At 55.4% G+C, this 15,658-nt stretch overlaps 2 protein-coding genes across 3 annotated transcripts; both read right to left on the reverse strand.

Moving 5' to 3' along the window:
* Positions 1 to 144: 144 nt before the first annotated feature.
* On the reverse strand, positions 145 to 2,636 carry LOC104671687 (cytochrome c1, heme protein, mitochondrial). The gene is made up of 7 exons (XM_030920510.1): positions 2,463 to 2,636; positions 1,667 to 1,863; positions 1,446 to 1,572; positions 1,200 to 1,357; positions 950 to 1,110; positions 541 to 641; positions 145 to 440 (listed from the first exon to the last, which is right to left on the reverse strand). The coding sequence occupies exons 1-7, from the start codon at positions 2,589 to 2,591 to the stop codon at positions 336 to 338; spliced, it is 978 nt and encodes a 325-aa protein (XP_030776370.1). The 5' UTR covers positions 2,592 to 2,636; the 3' UTR covers positions 145 to 335.
* Positions 2,637 to 11,107: 8,471 nt separating this feature from the next.
* GPAA1 (glycosylphosphatidylinositol anchor attachment 1) lies at positions 11,108 to 14,785 on the reverse strand. 2 transcript variants are annotated; one of them, XM_010375247.2, is made up of 12 exons: positions 14,506 to 14,785; positions 14,015 to 14,194; positions 13,818 to 13,929; positions 13,461 to 13,608; positions 13,282 to 13,383; positions 12,992 to 13,188; positions 12,713 to 12,909; positions 12,447 to 12,600; positions 12,184 to 12,279; positions 11,843 to 12,033; positions 11,581 to 11,751; positions 11,108 to 11,442 (listed from the first exon to the last, which is right to left on the reverse strand). In XM_010375247.2, the coding sequence occupies exons 1-12, from the start codon at positions 14,577 to 14,579 to the stop codon at positions 11,199 to 11,201; spliced, it is 1,866 nt and encodes a 621-aa protein (XP_010373549.1). In that variant the 5' UTR covers positions 14,580 to 14,785; the 3' UTR covers positions 11,108 to 11,198. The 2 variants fall into 2 exon arrangements, with proteins under 2 accessions (XP_010373549.1, XP_010373552.1); XM_010375250.2 differs by lacking the exon at positions 14,015 to 14,194 and having other exon boundaries at positions 14,506 to 14,760.
* Between the last annotated feature and the right edge of the window lie 873 nt (positions 14,786 to 15,658).

Here is a 15,658-nt window from a genome sequence, read left to right on the forward strand (position 1 = left end):
AGCTACCAGTTAGTGCAGGGCATTGCTGGCCACACTGAATGGGACATCCTGGGAGCCTTGTGAAGGCAAGGGTCTTGGTATCAGAGTCCCTTGCAAACCTGCACTCCTTCCATATAATAGCTCAAATATGATAGTTCAAATATGTACATTGAGAAACTTAATTTATTCCCATGATGGGGGCTGACGGAGGGCCCAGAGCTAGGGCCTGGTCTCCTGTCCCCTTGCCTTTTTCCAGACGAAGAGGGGGTTAGCCAGCTGAGGCCTCAACAGGCCTGGGATGGCTCTTGGGCTTGAGGGCCTGTTCTGGCAGGATGGCAAGCAGACACTGGACAGGGTCACTTGGGCGGCCGATACGCCAGCTTCCGACTCTTCAGGACTGACCACTTGTGCCGCTTTATGGTGTAGATCAGGGGCACTAGCAGAGCCATCATCATCAACATCTGCGGACGAGGAAGGCTCAGAGAAAGGAGTGGGGAGGAGCCCTGCCCAGCTCCCAGCCCTTCTGTGATACCCACCATGGCCTTCTCCCAACCCTTTTACCTTGAGCCCCATGCGTTTTCGATGGTCGTGCTCTGGCTCAGATGCCCAGCGCAGGAAGGTGCACACGTCCTTTGCTATCTGGGACATGGTAGCTGGGGTGCCTGGCCAAGGACAAGCAGTGAGGGCTATTCTCAGACTCATGTCCAACCTGGGATAACTTGCACCCCCTCTGTGGAGCAGACACGGGCCCCTACCCAAGGCATCAAACGGACAGTACCCTCCACCGGACATACGCAAGACTGAAGGACTGAAGAAGCCCAAAAGCCTCCTGAGATATGCACAGAAGATCAGAAGACACCCCAGACAAGAAGTGGGCAGGACCTCCTGGGCCCAGGAACACCGGGGAAGCATCCCTGGGGGTAGTGGAGAAGTATTCAACATGCTCACTGCCAGACTGGAGGCCTCTTACCATCGTCAAACTCCAAGACATCTGTGTAGATGGGAGGGGCCATGGCAATGGCCTGGCCAGGAAAGTAGGGGTTGAAGTAGAGACCTTCCCGCAGTGACACCCCGGTGGGTGGCTCGCAGTAGCCCGTGAGCAGGGAGAAGATGTAGTCCTCACCACCATGTCTAGGACCAGATCCGTGGCTCCATAGTCCCAAGCACAAGTCAGCCCTTCCCCCACCTCTCCGGCACCACCCCATGGGCAGCCCGTGTACCTAGCTCGCACGATGTAGCTGAGGTCAGGCGGCAATGCTCCGTTGTTGGCAGCTCGAGCAGCCTCAGTGTTGGGGTATGGTTTTGGGAAATAGTCGAACAGTTTCCCTGGCCGCATGAACATGTCCCCATTTTCATTGGGGCCGTCTTGAACCTCCACCTGCCACCGAGAGCCTCATCACAACCCTACCATCTCACTACAGTGGGAGCCCTGAGCCCTGGGTCCCAGGCATCCCCAGACCCCACACCTCCGCAGCCAGCGCCTTAGCTTCATCCTCCGTGTAGCACACGCCCACCAGGTGTCGGTAAGCCACGAAGTCCATGCTGTGGCAGGAGGAGCACACCTGCTTATATACCTGGAAACCCCTCCGGATGCTGGAGGGAGGGAAAGGGTTAGGAACGCTTAAGATTCCATCTCACCAGCTCCACCCAGAACCTCCCCCTGCCAGTCAGTCAGCCAGCTGCATACCTGGTGTGGTCCAAGGAAGAGAGGAAGCCACTGTGAGACCACGGATAGCTGGGGGGGTGCAGCTCCAGGTCACTGGCACTCACAGCCGAATGCAGAGCCACAGCCAACCCCGCACCCCCTGCCGCCAGCATGCCCAGCGCTGACAGCATCACCTTTCGGCCTCGGGAAAGGCCAGACTTCGACGACAAGGCCACTGCCTGCAAGATCTCCGCTCAGCGCCTGCCAGGACACCACCCAGCCCTACCTGGGGATCTGACTCTCAGCGGCCACCTCTCCACCCAGCAACGGCCACCTCCTGCAGGCCACCAGACGCACACCCTGTCCCACTACCCACCCCATCCCTCTCCGCCGCTGACCCCTAGGCCGTGATTCGCTCTCAGGAGGGGGGTGTTCCTGCAACCGGGGATCAGACCGAAGTGACCAAGGGTGCTGGGGCAGGCCAAGGTCACAAGCAGCTGGCCGAGGTCAGGCTGGGGTCACTTCAGGACGCGGGTCCAGTTTGGACAGCCAGCCCCAAGAGTCGTCCTGGGCGCGCCATCCGGGAAAGCCCCCGCCCCGCCACAAAGCGAGCCCGTCCAGCCGACCCCCACGCTCGGGACGGGGCGCCCTGCCGTTCGGAGAGGTAGGCACCCAGCTCTGATCCCACACGCTCAAGGTCGGCAAGCAGCGGGGAGCGGAGGGGCTGGGTGGCCGGGACCGCTTCCGCGCTGCCCCGGCCCGCGCCCGCAGCCTCCCCGCCGTGACCTTCACGGGGATGCAGGGCCGCGCGGAGGCCGAGGCCCGGCCCAGCGCTCACCTGAGGTGTCCGTAGCGGGAGCTGCCCGGGCCGCGCGCTGCACAGCAGACCCCGGGCACGCGCGCCCGGGAGCCCCGCGCCCCGCGGGCCCAACACTACCCCGCGAAGCGAAGCCGCAGCTGCCGCCATCTTGGCCTCCTCCGCGCGGCCGCCACTCCCGTCAGCCCCTGGGGCGCCACGAGAGTCAAAACCTCGCGACAGCCGGGGAGCGCAGGGCGGGGCGGGCGTGGGGGCGGGGCCTGTCGGGTGGGCGGGGACGAAGCGCGCTGGCCCGGGTCTCGTCAGTCAGTGGCAGGGGCACAGCCTGCCTCACCGCGCTCTTCGGGTTGTCGTGGAAACTGGCGATGGGGCGGGGCCCCGTCGCGTCTCTCTGTTGCCGTGACAGCGCCCCGCCCCGCCCCGCCCGGCGTTTCCCACGCCGCCTCCAAGACCCCGACGCTCCTTTTCTCCACGTTCCCAGGCTGCGCTATGGCCGGGTAGAGGCTGCCCCTCCAGGTTGAGGACATCCAGAGAAAGGGCAGCTTGGGGGCAGCTCGGCGGAAGGCACGGGCGGGGGTCTCGGCCGCAGGCAGCGCCTGGCAGCAGGAGGCTGGTCCCCCAGGCTGAGCGCCCTGTTCTCGTTCATTCACTTGACAAGGGTTTATTAGGGATTAGTCATGCGCAGAAACAGGTGCGGGAGCCGCGAGCGGGACGATAAAGGTTCCTCTAGAAGCTCCTCATGGCCCGACGCCTGGCGCGCGCGCCTGGGGTCCTAGCGCTTTGGGAAGCTGAGGCGGGAGGATCGCTTGAGCCCTGGAGGTTAAGGCTGCAGTGAGCCGAGATCGCCACTGCACTCCAGCCTGGGACACAGAGCGAGACCTTGTCCCAAAAAAGTAAGTAAATATCTTGTTATGTGGGAATATTTTTATTATAAAATATTTTAAAAGGAAGCAAAGATCGGGCGCGGTGGCTCACGCCTGTAATCCCAGCACTTTGGGAGGGTGGGGAGGGCAGGCAGATCACGAGGTCAAGAGATGGAGACCATCCTGGTCAACTTGGTGAAACCTTGTCTCTACTGAACATACAAAAATTAGCCAGGCGTGGTGGTGCGTGCCTGTAGTCCCAGCCACTCTGGGAAGCTGAGGCAGGAGAATCACTTGAACCCGGGAGGTGGAGGTTGCAGTGGGTAGAGATCCAGCCACTGCACTCCAGCCTGGGTGACAGAGGGAGACTCCGTCTCAAAAAAAAGCAAATAAAATTTAAAAACTAGGCTGGGTGCAGTGGCTCACGCCTGTAATCCCAGCATTTTGGGAGGCTGTGGTGGGCAGATCACCTGAGGTTGTGAGTTTGAGACCAGCCTGACCAATGTGGAGAAACCCTGTGTTATATGTAAAATGTTTATTTAGAAACAGAATGCTTGTTCCCTGGTACCATAAGGAAAGATCAGCATTCAGACAAAAACTCTCTCAGCAAGTCAATTTTACTTTCTGCAGAAAGGGTGCTCCTCATGGATGGAACAATGGCGAGAGCACACCTGAATAAAGGAGGGAAGCAATTTTTATCCCTTACGCAGCTTGTCCCTGCTACTGCGTCCTGTCTCCGTTGGCTGGAGCCAGACTGCACAATCTAAAATAAAACCTGACTGGCTAATAATTTAAAACTTTTCTAAATAGGTAAAGGCAAGGGAGAACAGAGGAAAAGAGGAAGTTGCTTATGCCAAACAGGGAAGGGGTATAGGCTGCGAGTTGAACATGCCTGTGAGCACGTCCAGCACAACTATTTTGGTTAAGGTACAAGGACATAGAATGTACTACCTGCCTGTGAGCATGTTTAACAGCTACATAGGATAAAGCTTAAAGAATTCTGAGCACAAAGCAAGGAGGCTTGAAGTAAGTTAGTCTGTAAAAGAAACTATTCTAACACGTATGATTTATTCTTTAACAAGAAGAGAAACTGTGAAGAGGAAACTTTTTACTTTCTACACCCCATCTCTACTAAAAATAGAAAATTAGCCACGTGTGGTGGCACATGCTTGTAATCCCAGCTACTCTGGAGGCTGAGGCAGGAGACGCGCTTGAACCCAGGAGGCCAAGCTTGTGGTGAGCAGAGATGGCACCATTGCACTCCAGCCTGGCGACAAGAACGAAACTGTCTCAAGAAAAAATAAAATAAAATAAAAATTAAAAACTAGTTGTGAGTGAAAATGGAGGACCCCTAAAAAATGTGTCCACCCCGCGCCCAATAAGAGCAAGAAAAACATAGCAAAAATGATCAGAATCAACTTTTACAGAGCTATGGAAATTAATCAAAGGCTTTCATCATCCCAGGGGGTGTTATTCAATTAAACAGGTGACTATCAGTAAGAACAGTGGCCTTTAAGGGCTGTAGCTTTCCCTGCCTGGTTCAACCCTGTCCTCCAGCTCAGTGGTAATCTTGGAAATAAGAACCCACATTCCTAGTTAATGTGGGAGCAAAATGCCCTCATTCGCATAGAACCTCAGTTATTGAACGTGTCTGATGGCTCCTGGAAGGCTCCTACCACATCACTCAGGGCTTGCCCAGTGCCAGCTGCCTGAGGTGATGGGTAACAGTTGCCACAAACAGTAGACTACACAAAAAGCTAACAAGGAAGAGCAAGGGAATGAGATGTCCACAGGGGCTCTGTAAAGCCCAAAACATTTTTGGGAATACAAGTCATATACACACGGAGGACTATGGATATACTCAGGAGAGACCTGAAAAAGCCCTAAACGTTCACCTCTGGCTGACCTTGAGGCTCTATACAAAGGGAAGTCTGAGGAAGAGAAATTTAAAAAAAGAAAGAAATATGAACTGGGCCTCAGAGACCTGTGGAACGCTATTAAGCATACCAACATGTGCATAATTTCAGTCCCAGGAGTAGACTAGACAGAGAAAGGAGTAAGAATACTTAAAAAAAAATAATGGCCAAGGCTGGGCACGGTGGCTCATGCCTGTAATCCCAGCACTTCAGGAGGCCGAGGCAGGCAGATCATCTGAGTCCGAGAGTTCAAAACCAGTCTGACCAACATGAAGAAACCTCGACTCCACTAAAAATACAAAATTAGCCAGGCATGGTGGTGCATACCTGTAATCCCAGCTACTTGGGAAGCTGAGGCAGGAGAATTGCTTGAACCTGGGAGGTGGAGGTTGCAGTGAGCCAAGATTGCACCATTGCACTCCAGCCTGGGCAACAAGAGCGAAACTCTGTCTCAAAAAAAGAAAAAAAGGCCAAAAACGTACCACATTTCATGAAAAATACGAATCTGCACATCTAGTTTTTTTGTTCAACAAACACTAAGTAGAATAAAGAAGACATAAAACAAATTGTTGAAAGACAACAAATCTTGAAAGCAGCAAGAGAAAAGTGACTCGTCACATAAAAATTATTGGCTGGGCGCAGTGGCTCACTCCTGTAATCTTAGCACTTTGGGAGGCCAAGGGAGGCAGATCACCTGAGGTCAGGAGTTCAAGACCAGACTGGCCAATATGGCAAAACCCCGTCTCTACTAAAAACACACAAAAAATTAGCCGGGCATTGTGGCATGCACCTATAACCCCAGCTACTCTGGAGGCTGAGGCAGGAGAATCGCTTGAACCTGGGAGGCAGAGGTTGCCGTGAGCCGAGATTGCGCCATTGCTCTCCAGCCGGGGCAACAAGAGTGGAACTCCTTCTCAGAAAAAAAAATAGTAATAATAACAAATACAAAAAAAGAAAGAAAAAAGAAGAATTCTCAACATAATTAACAAAAGATTTCTCCTCTCAAACCATGGAGGCTTGCTGGGTGAAGTGGCTAATGCCAGTAATCCCAAGCACGCTGGGAGGCCAAAGCAGGTGGATCACCTGAGGTCAGGAGTTCGAGAACAGCCTGGCTAAAATGGTGAAACAGTTGGAAGACATATCTCCCAATTTCAAAACTTGATTATCGTAGGTTTATAGTAAATGTTAGTACTGATAGAGGGGTAGGCATATAGATCAATGGAAGAGAATTGACAGCCCACAAATAAAGTCTGTGACTATACATCTATGGTCATCTGATTTTTTTAACGAGGGTACTGAGACCAATGGAGAAAGAGTCTCTCCAACAAATGGTTCTGGGACAATTGGATATTCAAATGCAAACAGGGCCGGGCATGCTGGCTGATGCCTGTAATCCCAGCACTTTGGGACGCCAAGGCAGGTAGACTGCTTGTGCCCAGGAGACCAGCCTGGGCAAAATGGCGAAACACTGTCTTAAAAAAAAAAAAAAAAGCCAAGAGTGGTGCACACCTGTGGTCCCAGCTACTCAGGTGGGTGAGGTGGGAGCATCACCTGAGCCTGGGGAGGTCAAAGCTGCAATGAGCTGTGATCATGCCACTGCACTCCAGCCTAGGCAACAGAGTTGAGACCCTTTCTCAAAACAAACAAAACGGCCAGGCATGGTGGCTCATGCCTGTAATCCCAGCACTTTGGGAGGTCGAAGCAGCTGGATCACCTGAGGTCAGGGGTTCAAAACCAGTCTGACCAACATGAAGAAACCTCGACTCCACTAAAAATACAAAATTAGCCAGGTGTGGTGGCGCATGCCTGTAATCCCAGCACTTTGGGAGGCCAAAGCGGGCAGATCACCTGAGGTCGAGAGTTCGAAACCAGACTGACCAACATGGAGAAACCCCATCTCTACTAAAAATACAAAATTAGCTGGGCGTGGTGGTGCATGCCTGTAATCCCAGTTATTCAGGAGGCTGAGGCAGGAGAATCGCTTGAACCTGGGAGGCAGAGGTTGCAGTGAGCCATGATCGAGCCACTGCACTACAGTCTGGGCAACAAGAGTGAAACTCCGTCTCAAAAAAAAAAAAAAAAAAAAAAAAAAGAACCAAAAAACAAAAACAAAAAGCCAACAATGATTTGCAAAACAAATGCCAATGAATGAAGTTGGCTCCTTTACCTCACAACATTTATACACCATTTACAAGAACTGAAAAATAATCAAAGATCTAAGTTTAAGACCTAAAACCAGAAAATTCTCAGAATAAAACATAGGCAGGCCAGGCGCGATGGCTCATGCCTGTAATCCCAGCACTTTGGGAGGCTGAGGTGCGTGGATCACTAAGTCAGGAGTTCCAGACCAGCCTGGCCAACATGTGAAACCCTGTCTCTACTAAAAATACAAGAATTAGCTGGGCGTGGTGTCACATGCCTACACTCCCAGCTACTCGGGAGGCTGAAGCAGGAGAATCACTTGAACCCCACAGGTGGAGGTTGCAGTGAGCCAAGATCACACCACTGCACCCCAGCCTGGGCAACAAGAGTAAAACTCTGTCTCAAAAAAAAAGAATATACACCAATTGCCAATAATAACGTGAAAAGATGCTTTAGTTTCATTAATCATTAGGTAAATGCAAATCAATATGAAAATGCAATGCCACTTCACACCCACTAGGATGGCTGTAATCTACAAGATGGACACTAGCAGGGGTGGGGGTGGTGGCTCACACCTGTAATCCCAGCACTTTGGGAGGTCAAGACGGGTGGATCACCTGAGGTCGGGAGTTTGAGACCAGCCTGACCAACATGGAGAAACCCCATTTCTACTAAAAATACAAAATTAGCTGGACGTGGTGGTGCATGCCTGGAATCCCAGCTACTCAGGAGGCTGAGACAGGAGAATCGCTTGAATCTGTGAGGCGGAGGTTGTGGTGAGCCGAGATCACGCCACTGCAGTCCAGCCTGGGTGACAAGAGCAAAACTCCATCTCAAAAAAAAAAAAAAAAAAAAAAAGAAAGATGGACACTAGCAAGTGTTGGTAAGAACGTGGACATTGGAAGAAGCCAAAATATTTGTAAACATATAAAATGATTAGTGGGGCGTGGTGGTGTACGCCTGTAATCCCAGCTACTCGGGAGGCTGTAGAAATTAGAAAGTTTCCTCTTCAAAAATTCCCTTGTTAAAAAATAAATTATAAGTGTTTAAAGACTAACTTCCTTCAAGCCACCTTGCTTTGTGCTAATAACTCTTTGTTAAGCCCTATCCTATCTAGCTGTTCGATATAGAGGAATAAGGACCATCTCCTTGTACTTTAGCCAAGATATTTGTGCTGGACGTGCTCACAGGCACGTCCCAGCTTGCGGTCTATGCCCCTTCCTTATTTGCGAGTATTATTACTTTTCTAAGTCCTTTAAAAAAGTTTTTAAGCTGTTAGCCCATCGGGTTCAGTTTAGATTGTGAGGTCTGGCTCCAGCCAACGGAGACAGGACAGAGTAGCAGAGACAAGCTGCCTAAGAGATAAAAATGGCTTCCCTCCTTTATTCAGGTTTGCTGTCACCATTGTTTCATCTGCAAGAAGCACCCTTTCTGCAGAAAGTAAAATTGAGTTGCTGAGAGAACTTTTTGTCCGAATGCTGATCTTTCCTTATGGTAACAGGGAACAAGCATTCTGCTTCTAAATAAACAGTTCACATATAACAGAGGCTAAGGCTGGAGAATCACTTGAACTTGGGAGGTGGAGGTTGCAGTGAGCTGAGATCTCACCATAGCACCCAGCCTGGGCGACAGTGAGACTCTGTCAAAAAAAGGAAAAAAAAGAAAAAAAAAAAAAATCAGGGAGGGAGAAACATGGAGTCTGAACCCATGTCATTACTGAAAAATCAGAACAGAAATCCTACCTTCCTAACAAAGCAACCTTGCCATTCCCATGGTTCCCTTTCAATGCTTGTATAGGCAGGGAGAATTCTGCACAAACTACTCAGAACACAAGCAAGGTATCCTTTAGCTCCCCCCGCCCCATGTATGTATTTTCATGATTTGTGCTTTAAGTGACTGCCAAAGTCTTGTTAAAAAACAATTGAGGCTGCCAGGTGTGGTGGCTCATGCCTGTAATCCCAGTACTTTGGGAGGCCGAGGCGGGTAGATCATCTGAGGTCAGAAGTTTGAGACCGGCCTGGACAACATGGTGAAACCCCATCTTTACTAAAAATACAGTATTAGCCAGGCATGGTGGTGGGCCTCTGTAATCCCACTACTTGGGAGGCTGAGGCAGGAGAATTGCTAGAACCAGGGAGGTGGACGTTGCAGTGAGCCGAGATTGCACTGCTGTACTCCAGCCTGGGCTACAGTGCAAGACTCCATCTCAAAAACAACACAATTGAGGTCAACGCCCAGCTAAAATGCCTGGAGGGTGATTTTGTATCAGATGTCATCTTACAAAGAGAACAGGAGACCACAACAGAGATTTCTTCTTGGAAAATAGGAGACTGACAGATGAATCTCCCTTGCTGATTTAGCAGACGAGGCCCCTGTGATGCCCACCTAGGAGGTGTTCCTAGGGCTACTGAGAGGCAGGTGAAACCAGCCAGGCTTGGGTGGGGACTGCAGGCATCCACCCAACCTCAGAGGTATTCACTGGAGAAAGTGACTAGAGGCTCCAACTTCTGGGACAAGGGGGCTGAAGACAGGCAAGTTAATCATGAGGCTACCAGTCACAGTGGGGTTCCTGATACCCCTCATCCCCACTGATCCTCAAACAATGCTAGACACAGAGAACATAAGGCCACCCAGCAGGCGTGCGCTTCCTCTACAGAAGGTCTAGAAACCGCCTAGGTGCTCACCCTGGCAGCCCTCTGCCTATGCCCCAACTGTGGAGCCCCATCAATAGACTAAACCCCAACACCAGGGGCCTCATGTCAAGGGGAGCCTCCCGCAGGAAGACATGCCCCAGTGAAGAGGCAGTGGCCTAGGGAGTGGGGCACAGGGAGGGCATTCTCCTCGGGACCTCCCAGACAACAGGCCATTTGGGGACATTGTACTGAAAGGAGCCAGGCCCTAAGTTGATTCTAAGATGCCGTGGCTTCTCCAGACAGCATGGCTGATTGCCGAGGCCTGTGCCTGGTTGCGTGTGACTGTGGCACCTTTGCCTTCCTGTGACCAGAGGGCTCTCTAGTCGCAGCACCAAGGTCTCTGACGTGGCCCTGGCATCACCAAAAGGCCACAGGTTTTTCCTTTCTTTCGGAACAGACGGTGGTCTTCCCAATTCCTTTCAGAGTCCTGGTACGACAGCCTGCTTCTCTCCTCGCTAGCCCATCAGTGCCCTCTCCCGTGGGGCTCTTGTCCCCGTGCCCCACCTGCTCCTGGGTGCTGGCTCCACTGTGTTGCCTGCCCAGCCCCTCGTGGGCATCTCACCTGGGCTGACTCAACTCTGAGGAAGCCAGGCCGGGTGCTCCTCCCTGCTCCATCCCAATCCCACACCAAGGCGCTGGCCTTGCCTGGGCCCCATGCCATGCCTCCTCTGTAGGGCTCCCAGCTCCAGCCTCTTAGTCCTAGCAGTAAAGATGGTGTCAGGTGGTTTCTGGGTGCCTCAGCTCCTGGCAGACCCTCAAACCATGGCCATGGTGTATTCTCCTTCCTAGTACCACTCCTGGCACAGTACCACACAGCAATGCACACAGCCCTCCGAGCCTGCATGGCACCCTCCAGGGCTGAGAGTGCACCTGAGGCTCACCTCCCAGGGCTGATGCAGCAGCAGAGCCCTAGTTGGCAGGAATGCTACCCAGTAAGTGGACTACAGCAGCTCTTGCCAGGGAGGAGGTGAGGGAATGCCAAGCCCTGCAGGCAGAGGCTTCTCACCCCCATGCCCTGGGGCCCTACATGGACAGGGGGCCAGGAGCTCAAATAGCTGCTGAAACAGACACTCGTTTATTTCCCCAGAAGGAGGCAGCATGGGGTCCTTGGGGAGTCTCTGTCTCAGCCCGGACAGGCAGATCTCACTTCCAGAAGAGCACATTCCAGAAAAGTAGCCAGCAGGGGTAGAGGCCCAGAGACAGCAGTGGGAAGAGCAGGGCACCGTAGGTGTGGTGCTCCAGCACACCCTGGGCCAGCGCTGCCAGAAAGAGCTGCCAGCCCTCGGCCAGTGACAGTGGCGCCTCCTGAAGCTCCCGCCACAGGAACAGGCTGCCAAGGAGCGTGGCTGCTGGACTTGTCAGCACCAGCAGGGCAGCATAGAGAGTCCTGGGTGGAGAAGCAACATCAGGGTAGGCTCCATGGTGGGGGCATGGGCACCAAGGTGGGGGAAAGGGCTACTGAATGAGGGTGCGGTCTGTGATGAGGGCACAGGCGTTGGGGGAAGTGGGGCTGATCCTTACATACCGGGGCCCATGAGGCTTGGCAAGCGCAGCGGCGGGCACCATGGTGGTGGCCAGCAGGAAGCCCAGTGAGAAGTTGGTGAGGGCGATGCAGCCCAGCTGCAATGCTAGGTAGATCAGGGCTACCAGCTTCAGTGCCATCCAGCCCCTGTCTGGGGCCTGTGTGCTTACCACCCTGCAAGACAAAGGGCTCAGAGGCAACCCACAGACTGTCTGCATGTCCAGGGACCTCTAACCCCACCCCCCAAACCAGCCCAGCCTCTCACCGGTGCGTGTTGTGGGGCAGGGCCAGGCCAGCTGCATAAATCGCCAGCAGTGTCAGCACCACAGCCTCAGCCTCTGCCACTGGGAAGTGCTGGGTGGCCACGTGTTGGCCCAGCACTGGCAGGACATAGAGGGCCAGTCCCATGGCCTGCGAGATCAGCAGAGGTGCCACAAGCGAGGCCAGCCCAACACCCTGCAGGGCACACAGGCTCTTGGAGATGGGCCCTGGGGCCAGGGGATCCCCAAAGACCACCACCATCCCACCAGCTGAGGCTAAGTTGCAACACTAAACACCAGTCAGACCCTGGAAGCCCACTCCAACAACAGAAGGGGATGCCATCACCTGTGATGGGGGAAGGGGGACACTGGGGCCAGGGCCCCCCCCGGGCTCCTCAAGGCCTACTTCGGCCTCATGCAGCTGCATCCACAGTTCCAGAGCGTAGCCCAATCAAGGACCCCAACAAGAGGTGTAATGGGATCTGCCCAGAGGGGGACCCAGGGCTTACCCCTGTACCCCACCCCCCATCAGGATGGAAGACTCTCCCCAGCCTAGAGTTGAGGAGACTGGAGGCTGGTCACAAGTACATGGCAAGGGGCAGAGGATATCTTGAGACCAAGGACCAGGAGCAAGAAGCCAGCAGCGGGCATGTAGAGGCCGATGGAGACGAAGCGGGAGAGGGCGGGGAGCAAGTAGAGGAAGAAGGACTGGTGCAGGCGCTCCAGGAGGTGGTTGAGCTTGCGGAACATGCCCTCCAAAGCCCTGTCAGGTATGGGGCAGGTTCATGGCTGGCCACAGCCACCAGGCCATCCCCTACTCTGCCCCAGCTGGACATCGTCCTGGGCATGGAAAGGGGGGACCAGAGACTACTTACTTGCCCACTGCCACCAGGTCATACTTGTACTGGCGGAAGCTATTGATGCCCCGCAGGGTTAGGGCCTCCACACGGTAGCGCAGGAAGAGGCCATGGGAGCCATGGGGGCGGCCGGAGGCCTGCCGCAGAACCATGAGCAGCAGTGTCTGCAGGCCCTGCAGCGGTCCATCCAATGACGTCCAGTCCTGGGGCTGCAGCTTTAGAGGTGCAGGACAGGATGAGACAGCCCCTCCCACAGACCCTGTGCCCTTCAGCCCTCAGGCAGGCAGGCAGCCCCACCTTGCCCTGAAGCGTGCACAACAGGCCCCCTTTCTGGCAGAAGGTCTGGAAGAGATTGAGCAGGTCAAGGTTGGGCAGCTGCCCGTTGAGCCCCTCCACAGCCACATCGAGGCTGGTGACCACATCACTGCTCAGCTCCAGCGCCACGGCCGCCTGAATGGCCCCAGCTCGGCCCTGCAGGGGTGACGACTGCATGCCTGTAGAAGCAAGTGAATGAACGCTGATGAGGGATCTGGTGAGGACAGTGACCCTGAGAGGCAGACCAGAGCATGCAGGACAAGAGAACCTACCAGTGACATTGACATCGTGGTAGGCTTCAAGCCAAGCCTCAGTGCCCAGAAGGTCATGTTCTGTTACCAGGAAGATGATATCTTTGGCCCAGTAAATCTGCCCTGGAGGCCAGAAGCAGGATCAGCAGGGTCTGGGGCACTGACCAAACCCCTCCATGGCCAGCAACCCTGAGCCTCACCCCGGAAGTGGGCAGCCAGTGCCAGCAGCAGCCCCACAGCCTGGCTGTTGGTAGAGTCTGAGCCACAGGGCACGGTGAGCACCAGCGACTCCGTGCTGGCAGCACGCGGGGCCCGCAGGATGCCGTATACGTTGGTGCCTGACACCATCTGCATGCAGTATCAGTGAGGGGAGCCTCAGTGTAACTTTGTGGTAGGGGGCTGAAGCCCCCCCCCCTTTTCTAGCCCTCCAATGCCCACCAGGGATTTCCCTCCCACTGAGCTTCCTGGCCCCATGACACCCACCAAGGTGATACCCAGCCCAGACCCCTCCCTCCAAGGTGCTTTCTGGGCCCAGGCACACCCCACTCCCCCAATACATAGCGCTCGTGGGTCTCATCTGGGAAGGGCAGTTTCCGGGAGAAACTCTGCGTGTAGACCTCCAGCCCTACTGACCGCATCGTCCGTTCAAGCCAGGCCACGGGCAGAGCCCTGCAGACACGAAGGGAGCCTCTGAGCAGAGCTCCCCGGCCTTAGCCACCACTGCTCGCCCCATACGCCCTGGTCTGCCGCTCACCCCGACTTCTTGCGGTGGGCAGCGAAGTCCCGTGCAAAAGCCCGGGCACGGTCTCCGCCCGCAAACTGCTCCTCCACCATGGTGGAGCCCATGGCGTTTTCCGACATGTAAGTGCGCTGGGTCAGCGGCGGGAAAACCAGCGCCAAGAACCAGGCGATGCCCGCCACGTAGCTCAGCACGCTGTGAGAGGGGACGGAGGGGCACCGGCGCGTCAGCGGGTCCTGCGACGCGGACCCGAGGCCACAGCCTCCGCACCCGGGGTCGATCGCGCGGGTCTGAGAGACCTAAACCCGGAGTCCTGGCATCGGGACGCCGGACCGGAGGGCGGAGCCTGGGCCTGATACCCTCAGTGCTTCCAGAGGGCAGGAGCGGAAGGGCGCGAGCAGCCGGAGCGGCCCCGGCCCTCGATGGGCACCGCGCAGGGGCCGCCGCCAGCGCGAGTTCCAGGGCCTTCGGGTCCCGCCTCCCCGGGCCCTGTTCTCAGTTCTCACCACAGCGGCGCGTTGAGGCGCAGCACGAGGCGGGCGAGCGCGCGCCGGCGAACGGGGTCCGACAGGAGGCCCATGGCGGGGCAGAGCGGCGCGGCGACGGACCCTCTCCCGCCTCCGGACCCTCTGCCGCCTCCAACTACCGCCGCGGTGCCCGCAGGCTGCTCCTGTCAGACCCGGGGACCCGCGCTCGTCCGCACTTCCGGTCCCAGCGGCGCCCGCGGCGGCGCGCATGTCGCGAGCACAGGAAGCGCCCGCAACACCCTGTACTGCCCGCGGCGCGCAAGCCCAGACAGCGGCTGGCGCCAGGGTGGGCGGTGCTGGTGAAGCCGGAAGGACGCGAGCGGGTTGGGGAGTCCGCTAGGCGCTGCCCCCGGGAGAGTCGGACCCGCAGTGCACCGCCCCGGAGGGAGGCAGGTAGCCCTACAGCCGGAGGAGAGCAGAGAAGATGCCAGACAGCAGGCCGAGCTGGTCAGGGGCAGCGAGATATCGCCCACTGGAAGGCACGCAGGAGTCAGAGGTGATGAGCCCGGCAGTATCACGGGAAATCCACCCCCGATATTCAACGTGGGTCCTTTTCTATTTTCCCTAAGTGTGGGCTGGTCTGAGAAGTAAAGGAAAATAGTACAAAAGAGAGAAATTTTAAAGCTGGGTGTCCGGGGGGGAGACATCACATGTCGGCAGGTTCAGTGATGCCCCCCAGCCATAAAACCAGCAAGTTTTTATTAGCAATTTTCCAAGGGGAGGGAGTGTACCAATAGTGTGTGAGTCACAGAGATCACATGCTTCAAGGGCGACAAAAGATCACAAAGCAGAAGGTCATGGCAAAACTAGAATCACTAATGATTTCCTTTTTCTTTTTTTGAGACGGAGTCTCGCTCTGCCGCCCGGGCTGGAGCGCAGTGGCCGGATCTCAGCTCACTGCAAGCTCCGCCTCCCGGGTTCACGCCATTCTCCTGCCTCAGCTTCCCGAGTAGCTGGGACTACAGGCGCCCGCCACCTTGCCCGGCTAGTTTTTTGTATTTTTTAGTAGAGACGGGGTTTCACCGGGTTAGCCAGGATGGTCTCGATCTCCTGACCTCATGATCCGCCCGTCTCGGCGTCCCGCTGTGCACTCATTGTCAGGGTTCAAGAGCACAGAACCAGTCTAAGCAGA

This window comes from Rhinopithecus roxellana, chromosome 17, assembly GCF_007565055.1.
Source record: "Rhinopithecus roxellana isolate Shanxi Qingling chromosome 17, ASM756505v1, whole genome shotgun sequence".
Classification (NCBI taxonomy): domain Eukaryota; kingdom Metazoa; phylum Chordata; class Mammalia; order Primates; family Cercopithecidae; genus Rhinopithecus; species Rhinopithecus roxellana.